Source organism: Petromyzon marinus, chromosome 79 (genome assembly GCF_048934315.1).
Source record: "Petromyzon marinus isolate PM22_M1 ecotype Great Lakes invasive population chromosome 79, UKy_Petmar_22M1.pri1.0, whole genome shotgun sequence".
Taxonomy (NCBI): domain Eukaryota; kingdom Metazoa; phylum Chordata; class Hyperoartia; order Petromyzontiformes; family Petromyzontidae; genus Petromyzon; species Petromyzon marinus.
Window position 1 is genome coordinate 22428287 of NC_133745.1, and position 12178 is coordinate 22440464.

Genomic DNA, 12178 nt, shown 5'->3' on the forward strand with positions numbered 1-12178 from the left:
CACCATCATCACCACCATCACCACAATCACCACAATCACCTTTCTCTTCTCTTCCTGTCTTGCCATCTCCCTTCCCACTGAACCATCCTCCCAGCCACCCACGCACGCCCACACGGGGTGACGAGGTGGACGAGGTGGTGGACGAGGTGGTGGACGAGGTGGTGGACGAGGTGGTGGTGGAGCGAGCCAATCGTACCCGTTGCTTGGACAACTGACTCACCAGGAGCAGTAGTATCAATAGTATCATTAGCAGTATCAGCAGTAGTATCAGTAGTATCATTAGTAGTATCAGCAGTAGTATCAGTAGTATCATTAGTAGTATCAGCAGTAGTATCAGTAGTATCATTAGTAGTATCAGCAGTAGTAGCAGCATCATCAGTAGTAGTATCACCATCATCAGTAGTATCATTAGTAGTATCAGCAGTAGTATCAGTAGTATCATTAGTAGTATCAGCAGTAGTATCAGTAGTATCAGCAGTAGTAGTATCACCATCATAAGTAGTATCATCGTCAGTATCAGCAGTAGTACCAGTAGTATCATTAGTAGTATCAGCAGTAGTAGCAGCATCATCAGTAGTAGTATCACCATCATCAGTAGTATCATCAGTATCAGCAGTAGTATCAGTAGTATCATTAGTAGTATCAGCAGTAGTAGCAGCATCATCAGTAGTAGTATCACCATCATAAGTAGTATCATCGTCAGTATCAGCAGTAGTACCAGTAGTATCATTAGTAGTATCGGCAGTAGTATCAGTAGTATCATTAGTAGTATCAGCAGTAGTAGCAGCGTCATCAGCAGTAGTATCACCATCATCAGTGGTATCATCAGTATCAGCGGTAGTATCAGTAGTATCATTAGTAGTATCAGCAGTAGTAGCAGCATCAGCAGTAGTATCACCATCATCAGTAGTAGTATGATCATCATCAGTAGTAATATCATCATCAGTAGTAGTATCATAATCAGTAGTAGTATCACCATCATAATTAGTAGTATCATCATCATCAGTAGTAGTATCATCATCAGTAGTAGTATCATCATCATCTGTAGTAGTATCATCATCATCAGTAGTAGTATCATCATCATCTGTAGTAGTATCATCATCATCTGTAGTAGTATCATCATCATCAGTAGTAGTATCAGCATCATCAGTAGTAGTATCATCATCATCAGTAGTAGTATCATCATCAGTAGTAGTAGCAGTATCATCTGTAGTAGTATCATCATCATCAGTAGTAGTATCAGCATCATCAGTAGTAGTATCATCATCATCAGTAGTAGTATCATCATCAGTAGTAGTAGCAGTAGTAGATGTTTTTGATGTTGTTGATGTTGTTGATGATGATGTTGATGATGTTGTTGATGTGGTTGGTGATGTTGTTGATGTTGTTGGTGATGATGATGTTGATGATGTTGTTGATGTGGTTGTTAATGTTGTTGGTGATGTTGTTGATAATGATGTTGTTGATGATTTTGTTGTTGATGTTGTTGATGTTATTGATGTTGTTGATGATGATGTTGTTGATGTTGTTGATGTTGTTGATGATGTTGTTGATGTTGTTGATGATGTTGATGATTTTGTTGTTGATGTTGTTGATGATGTTGATGTTGTTGTTGATTTTGTTGTTGATGTTGTTGATGTTGTTGATGATGATGTTGATGATGTTGTTGATTTTGTTGTTGATGTTGTTGTTGATGTTGTTGTTTACCTCTGCCTCTGCTTGTCTCCTCGCCAGGACAATGTTGAAAACATCAAGCTGATCCTCCAGCTCCTGCCACCATCATCATCACACCATCACCACCATCACCACACCATCACCACCATCACCACACCATCATCACCACCATCAACACCACCACCACCATCACCACCACCATCAACAACAACCGCCATTCGCCAATAAGTGGCGGTGATGTCACCACGACGCTTGTGCCAGGCCTAGTGCACCTTGAGGCCATGTGGAGTGTCGAACGCCCGCCGGCAGGAGGTCACAGGGCAGACCCAGGTGCCACGGGTCGACTGCCTGAGATGACTGGCTGATGCACCACCTGTGCCCCCTACTGTGCCAACCCGCTGTGCTTTAGCCACCCGGCGCTCCGCTCGTTGTTCTGAGCGTCGCTCCTCCGCCCTCCGTTGTTGTTGGAGGGCGACTGCCTCCAACTGCCCAGTAGCATCCTTCACGAGCCTCCTCCACAGAGGCCGATATTGACACCGCTGGTACCAGTCATCGGCAAGTCCACTCCGCTCCACGTCCTCCTGTACCACATCATTCCATCTCTTCTCTAGCCCGTGCCGCGCCCGCTTAGCCCCCTCGATCCGGCCGAACAAAAGCTGTTTCGGCATGCGGTGGCTGGGCATGCGGGCTACATGACCCAGCCATCGCAGCCTTGCCTGCCGGAGGAGCTCACCGATGGGACTTTATCCAGATGTTTCGAGGATTTGTGAACTCCTCACACAATCCAGCCTGGTTAAACCCAGGATGGATCGTAGGCAGGCCAGCCTAAATGTTTCTAACCGGCGAAGATGTTCCATTAAGTGGGTCCACGTTTCGCAAGCGTAGAGAAGAGAGGGAATGACCGTGGCCGAGAAGACCTGAAGCTTAGTGCGGAGCGACAGACCAGGTAGCTTCCACACAGCGTTACGCAACCGATGAAAAGATATTGCCGCTCGACTGATTCGGAGTGAGACCTCTGCTGTTAAACTGGAGCCAGTCATAAGCACACTGCCCAGGTATGGGAAACTCTCCACTCTCTCCACAACTGCCCCATCACCGATTGGGAGTTGTGGGGGTGGAGTGTCCGATGGTACAAAATACCCAGGCAGGTGCTTAGTTTTGGTGACGCTGATGGTAAGGCCCCATCTCTTAGTGGCACGCTCCAGTCTCAGCAGCAGCGTCTACAACTCCTCCTCTGAGTGAGCGGCTATTACCAAATCATCAGCATACATAACGTGGTTGAGCAATAGGGAGCCATCCCTTGACCGCACCCGGGCATCGATCAGCCTCCCATTATATCTGTACCATATGGAGATTCCCCCGGTACAGCTATTGAAGGCTTCACGAACTACGTGATCAAAATAGATGTTAAATAATGTGGGAGCCAGAGGACATCCCTGTCGCACCCCAAGGTGTACAGGGAATGGCTCTGACTCCCGGCCACGTAGTTTTACCCGGGCCCCGCTCACCATCATGAAGGTCCTTAATGATCGTGAGCAGAGGGTCAGGGACTCCGAAAACACGAAGAACAACCCAGAGCCCAGGCCTACTGATGGTATCATAGGCCTTGACCAGGTCAATAAAGCAGAGATGTAGGTCTTGCTGGAATTCCCTACACCTCTGCTGTAGCAGACGGACAGAAAATATGGCATCTGTGCAGGACCGCCCTTTCCTGAAACCGCATTGGGGCTCTGCAAGCCTCTCCTCAGCGTGCCTGGCAAGGCGATGTTGAATAATCCTTGCTAGGACCTTTCCCGGCACACAGACACCATCACCACCATCATCACCACCACCATCATCACCACCACCATCACCACCACCACCACCATCACCCCCCACCACCGTCCCCACCACTATCACCACCACCATCATCATCATCACCACCATCACCCCCCACCACCATCACCCCCCACCACCATCACCACCCACCATCACCACCACCATCACCACCCACCACCATCACCACGACCATCACCACCACCATCATCACCACCACCATCACCACCACCATCACCACCCACCACCATCACCACGACCATCACCACCACCATCATCACCACCACCATCACCACGACCATCACCACCACCATCATCACCACCACCATCACCACCACCATCACCACCACCACCACCATCACCACCACCACCATCACCATCACCACCACCATCACCACCACCACCATCACCACGACCATCACCACCACCATCATCACCACCACCATCACCACGACCATCACCACCACCATCATCACCACCACCATCACCACCACCATCACCACCACCACCACCATCACCACCACCACCATCACCATCACCACCACCATCACCACCACCATCACCACCCACCACCATCACCACGACCATCACCACCACCATCATCACCACCACCATCACCACCACCATCACCACCACCACCACCATCACCACCATCACCATCACCACCACCACCACCATCACCACCACCATCACCACCCACCACCATCACCACCCACCATCACCACCACCACCACCACCATCACCACCACCACCATCACCACTACCACCATCACCATCACCACCACCATCACCATCACCACCACCACCATCACCACCACCACCACCATCACCACCACCATCATCATCACCACCATCACCACCACCACGACCACCACCACCACCATCACCATCACCTGTATGCGTGCTATGTTGATCACGGGCTGTCCTCCTTTCCTGTGAGACGAGGTGTAGGAGGTGGTGGTGAGGAGCTGCTGCTGCTGCTGTGCGTAGAGAACGCCGTACTCCTTGAGGCAGGCACGGTGAGCTCGCATGCGGGGCCAACTCCACTGGCGACAGCGTAGCAGCACGCAGTTCACGGAGTAACTCCACCTACACACACAGTCACACACACACAGTCACACAGTCACACACAGTCACACACACACAGTCACACACACAGTCACACAGTCACACACAGTGACACACACACACAGTCACACAGTCACACACAGTCACACACACACAGTCACAGGCACGGTGAGCTCGCATGCGGGGCCAACTCCACTGGCGACAGCGTAGCAGCACGCAGTTCACGGAGTAACTCCACCTACACAGTCACACACACAGTCACACACACACAGACACACACACAGTCACACACAGTCACACACACACACAGTCACACACAGTCACACACACACAGTCACACACAGTCACACACACAGTCACAGGCACGGTGAGCTCGCATGCGGGGCCAACTCCACTGGCGACAGCGTAGCAGCACGCAGTTCACGGAGTAACTCCACCTACACAGTCACACAGTCACACACAGTCACACACACAGTCACACACAGTCACACACACACACAGTCACAGGCACGGTGAGCTCGCATGCGGGGCCAACTCCACTGGCGACAGCGTAGGAGCACGCAGTTCACGGAGTAACTCCACCTACACAGTCACACACACAGTCACACAGTCACACACACAGTCACACACACACAGTCACACACACCGTCACACACAGACACACAGTCACACACACAGTCACAGGCACGGTGAGCTCGCATGCGGGGCCAACTCCACTCGCTACAGCGTAGCTGCACGCAGTTCACGGAGTAACTCCACCTACACAGTCACACAGTCACACACAGTCACACAGTCACACACACACACACAGTCACACACACAGTCACACACACACAGTCACACACACAGTCACACACACACAGTCACACACACAGTCACAGGCACGGTGAGCTCGCATGCGGGGCCAACTCCACTGGCGACAGCGTAGCAGCACGCAGTTCACGGAGTAACTCCACCTACACACACAGTCACACACACACAGTCACACAGTCACACACAGTCACACACACACAGTCACACACACAGTCACACAGTCACACACAGTGACACACACACACAGTCACACAGTCACACACAGTCACACACACACAGTCACAGGCACGGTGAGCTCGCATGCGGGGCCAACTCCACTGGCGACAGCGTAGCAGCACGCAGTTCACGGAGTAACTCCACCTACACAGTCACACACACAGTCACACACACACAGACACACACACAGTCACACACAGTCACACACACACACAGTCACACACAGTCACACACACACAGTCACACACAGTCACACACACAGTCACAGGCACGGTGAGCTCGCATGCGGGGCCAACTCCACTGGCGACAGCGTAGCAGCACGCAGTTCACGGAGTAACTCCACCTACACAGTCACACAGTCACACACAGTCACACACACAGTCACACACAGTCACACACACACACAGTCACAGGCACGGTGAGCTCGCATGCGGGGCCAACTCCACTGGCGACAGCGTAGGAGCACGCAGTTCACGGAGTAACTCCACCTACACAGTCACACACACAGTCACACAGTCACACACACAGTCACACACACACAGTCACACACACCGTCACACACAGACACACAGTCACACACACAGTCACAGGCACGGTGAGCTCGCATGCGGGGCCAACTCCACTCGCTACAGCGTAGCTGCACGCAGTTCACGGAGTAACTCCACCTACACAGTCACACAGTCACACACAGTCACACAGTCACACACACACACACAGTCACACACACAGTCACACACACACAGTCACACACACAGTCACACACACAGTCACACACACACACAGTCACAGGCACGGTGAGCTCGCATGCGGGGCCAACTCCACTGGCGACAGCGTAGGAGCACGCAGTTCACGGAGTAACTCCACCTACACAGTCACACAGTCACACAGTCACACACACACAGTCACACAGTCACACACAGTCACACAGTCACACACAGTACACACGCAGTCACACACAGTCACACCTACACACACACACACACAGTCACACACACAGTCACACAGTCACACACAGACACACACGCAGTCACACACACAGTCACAGTCACGGTGAGCTCGCATGCGGGGCCAACTCCACTGGCGACAGCGTAGCAGCACGCAGTTCACGGAGTAACTCCACCTACACAGTCACACAGTCACACACAGACACACACACAGTCACACACAGTCACACAGTCACACACACAGTCACACACAGTCACACACAGACAGTCACACACAGTCACACACACAGTCACAGGCACGGTGAGCTCGCATGCGGGGCCAACTCCACTGGCGACAGCGTAGGAGCACGCAGTTCACGGAGTAACTCCACCTACACAGTCACACAGTCACACACAGACACACACACAGTCACACACACAGTCACACACAGTCACACACACACACAGTCACAGGCACGGTGAGCTCGCATGCGGGGCCAACTCCACTCGCTACAGCGTAGCTGCACGCAGTTCACGGAGTAACTCCACCTACACAGTCACACACACAGTCACACAGTCACACACACAGTCACACACAGTCACACACACACAGTCACAGTCACGGTGAGCTCGCATGCGGGGCCAACTCCACTCGCTACAGCGTAGCTGCACGCAGTTCACGGAGTAACTCCACCTACACACACAGTCACACACACACACAGTCACACACACACAGTCACACAGTCACACACAGTCACACACACACAGTCACACACACAGTCACAGGCACGGTGAGCTCGCATGCGGGGCCAACTCCACTGGCTACAGCGTAGGAGCACGCAGTTCACGGAGTAACTCCACCTACACAGTCAGTCACACAGTCACACACAGTCACACACAGACACACAGTCACACACACACAGTCACACACACACAGTCACACAGTCACACACACACAGCCACACAGTCACACACACACAGTCACACAGTCACACACACAGTCACACACACACACACACACACAGTCACACACAGTCACACACACACAGTCACACAGTCACACACACACAGTCACAGGCACGGTGAGCTCGCATGCGGGGCCAACTCCACTGGCGACAGCGTAGCAGCACGCAGTTCACGGAGTAACTCCACCTGCACAGTCAGTCACACACAGTCACACACACACACAGTCACACACACAGTCACACACACAGTCACAGTCACGGTGAGCTCGCATGCGGGGCCAACTCCACTCGCTACAGCATAGCAGTACGCAGTTCACGGAGTAACTCCACCTACACAGTCACACACACAGTCACACACACACACACACAGTCACACACACACAGTCACACACACAGTCACACACACACACAGTCACAGTCACGGTGAGCTCGCATGCGGGGCCAACTCCACTGGCTACAGCGTAGGAGCACGCAGTTCACGGAGTAACTCCACCTACACAGTCAGTCACACAGTCACACAGTCACACACACACACACACAGTCACACACACAGTCACACACACAGTCACACACAGACACACAGTCACACACACACAGTCACACAGTCACACACACACAGTCACACACACACAGTCACACAGTCACACACACAGTCACACACACACACACAGTCACACACACACACAGTCACACACACAGTCACAGGCACAGTGAGCTCGCATGCGGGGCCAACTCCACTGGCTACAGCGTAGCAGCACGCAGTTCACGGAGTAACTCCACCTACACAGTCACACACACAGTCACACAGTCACACACACAGTCACACACAGTCACACACACAGTCACACAGTCACACACAGTCACACACACAGTCACACAGTCACACACACAGTCACACACACACAGTCACACACAGACACACAGTCACACACACAGTCACACAGTCACACACACAGTCACACACACACAGTCACACACAGACACACACACACAGTCACACACACACAGTCACACACACAGTCACACACACACGGTCACACACACAGTCACACACACAGTCACACACACACAGTCACACACACAGTCACACACACAGTCACACACACACACAGTCACAGGCACGGTGAGCTCGCATGCGGGGCCAACTCCACTGGCGACAGCGTAGGAGCACGCAGTTCACGGAGTAACTCCACCTACACAGACACACAGTCACACACAGTCACACACACACACAGTCACACACACAGTGACACACACACACAGTCACACACACACAGTCACACACAGTGACACACAGTCACACACAGTCACACAGTCACACACACACAGTCACACACAGTCACACAGTCACACACAGTCACACACAGTCACACAGTCACACACAGTCACACACACAGTCACACAGTCACACACACAGTCACACACACACAGTCACACACAGACACACACACACACAGTCACACACACACAGTCACACACACAGTCACACACACACAGTCACACACACACAGTCACACACACAGTCACAGGCACGGTGAGCTCGCATGCGGGGCCAACTCCACTGGCGACAGCGTAGCAGCACGCAGTTCACGGAGTAACTCCACCTACACAGTCACACACACAGTCACACACAGTCACACAGTGACACACACACACAGTCACACACACAGTCACAGGCACGGTGAGCTCGCATGCGGGGCCAACTCCACTGGCTACAGCGTAGGAGCACGCAGTTCACGGAGTAACTCCACCTACACACACAGTCACACACACACAGTCACACACAGTGACACACACACACACTCACACACACACACTCACACACACACAGTCACACACACACACAGTCACACACACACAGTCACACACACACACACACAGAGTCACACACACAGTCACACACACAGTCACACACACACAGTCACACACAGTCACACACAGTACACACACAGTCACACACACACACACAGAGTCACACACACAGTCACACACACACAGTCACACACAGTCACACACACACAGACACACACACACAGTCACACACAGTACACACACAGTCACACACACACAGACACACACACACACAGTCACACAGACACACACAGTCACACACACACACAGTCACACACACACACAGTCACACACACACAGTCACACACACACAGTCACACACAGACACACAGTCACACACACACACAGTCACACACACACAGTCACACACACCGTCACACACAGTCACACGCAGTCACACACACAGTCACAGGCACGGTGAGCTCGCATGCGGGGCCAACTCCACTGGCTACAGCGTAGCAGCACGCAGTTCACGGAGTAACTCCACCTGCACAGTCACACAGTCACACACACACAGTCACACACAGACACACACAGTCACACAGTCACACACACACAGTCACACACAGTCACACAGTGACACAGTCACTCACACACACACACAGTCACACACACAGTCACACACACAGTCACACACACACACAGTCACAGTCACACAGTCACACACACACAGTCACACACACACAGTCACACAGTCACACACACACAGCCACACAGTCACACACACACAGTCACACAGTCACACACACAGTCACACACACACACACACAGTCACACACAGTCACACACACACAGTCACACAGTCACACACACACACACAGTCACGGTGAGCTCGCATGCGGGGCCAACTCCACTGGCGACAGCGTAGCAGCACGCAGTTCACGGAGTAACTCCACCTGCACAGTCAGTCACACACAGTCACACACACACACAGTCACACACACAGTCACACACACAGTCACAGTCACGGTGAGCTCGCATGCGGGGCCAACTCCACTCGCTACAGCATAGCAGTACGCAGTTCACGGAGTAACTCCACCTACACAGTCACACACACAGTCACACACACACACACACACAGTCACACACACACAGTCACACACACAGTCACACACACACACAGTCACAGTCACGGTGAGCTCGCATGCGGGGCCAACTCCACTGGCTACAGCGTAGGAGCACGCAGTTCACGGAGTAACTCCACCTACACAGTCAGTCACACAGTCACACACACACACACACAGTCACACACACAGTCACACACACAGTCACACACAGACACACAGTCACACACACACAGTCACACAGTCACACACACACAGTCACACACACACAGTCACACAGTCACACACACAGTCACACACACACACACAGTCACACACACACACAGTCACACACACAGTCACAGGCACAGTGAGCTCGCATGCGGGGCCAACTCCACTGGCTACAGCGTAGCAGCACGCAGTTCACGGAGTAACTCCACCTACACAGTCACACAGTCACACACAGACACACACACAGTCACACACAGTCACACAGTCACACACACACAGTCACACACAGTCACACAGTCACACACAGTCACACACACAGTCACACAGTCACACACACAGTCACACACACACAGTCACACACAGACACACAGTCACACACACACAGTCACACACAGACACACAGTCACACACACAGTCACACAGTCACACACACAGTCACACACACACAGTCACACACAGACACACACACACAGTCACACACACACAGTCACACACACAGTCACACACACACAGTCACACACACAGTCACACACACAGTCACACACACAGTCACACACACACAGTCACACACACACACACAGTCACACACACACACAGTCACAGGCACGGTGAGCTCGCATGCGGGGCCAACTCCACTGGCGACAGCGTAGGAGCACGCAGTTCACGGAGTAACTCCACCTACACAGACACACAGTCACACACAGTCACACACACACACAGTCACACACACAGTGACACACACACACAGTCACACACACACAGTCACACACAGTGACACACAGTCACACACAGTCACACAGTCACACACACACAGTCACACACAGTCACACAGTCACACACAGTCACACACAGTCACACAGTCACACACAGTCACACACACAGTCACACAGTCACACACACAGTCACACACACACAGTCACACACAGACACACACACACACAGTCACACACACACAGTCACACACACAGTCACACACACACAGTCACACACACACAGTCACACACACAGTCACAGGCACGGTGAGCTCGCATGCGGGGCCAACTCCACTGGCTACAGCGTAGGAGCACGCAGTTCACGGAGTAACTCCACCTACACACACAGTCACACACACACAGTCACACACAGTGACACACACACACACTCACACACACACACTCACACACACACAGTCACACACACACACAGTCACACACACACAGTCACACACACACACACACAGAGTCACACACACAGTCACACACACAGTCACACACACACAGTCACACACAGTCACACACAGTACACACACAGTCACACACACACACAGAGTCACACACACAGTCACACACACACAGTCACACACAGTCACACACACACAGACACACACACACAGTCACACACAGTACACACACAGTCACACACACACAGACACACACACACACAGTCACACAGACACACACAGTCACACACACACACAGTCACACACACACACACAGTCACACACACACAGTCACACACAGACACACAGTCACACACACACACAGTCACACACACACAGTCACACACACCGTCACACACAGTCACACACAGTCACACACAG

The 12178-nt window shown here is 52.3% G+C and overlaps 1 protein-coding gene across 1 annotated transcript in view; it reads right to left on the reverse strand.

The window, feature by feature from the left end:
* The window catches only part of LOC116937976 (intermembrane lipid transfer protein VPS13C-like), a 70215-nt gene that overhangs the window by 25266 nt on the left and 32771 nt on the right, over nucleotides 1–12178 (reverse strand). The window contains exons 14-16 of the mRNA XM_076057108.1: nucleotides 4383–4578; nucleotides 1708–1770; nucleotides 1–211 (exon numbers count right to left, since the gene is read on the reverse strand). The exon at nucleotides 1–211 is cut by the window's left edge and continues 936 nt beyond it. Coding sequence (XP_075913223.1) covers nucleotides 1–211; nucleotides 1708–1770; nucleotides 4383–4578 — 470 coding nt within the window. The remainder of the gene's footprint in view (nucleotides 212–1707; nucleotides 1771–4382; nucleotides 4579–12178) is intronic.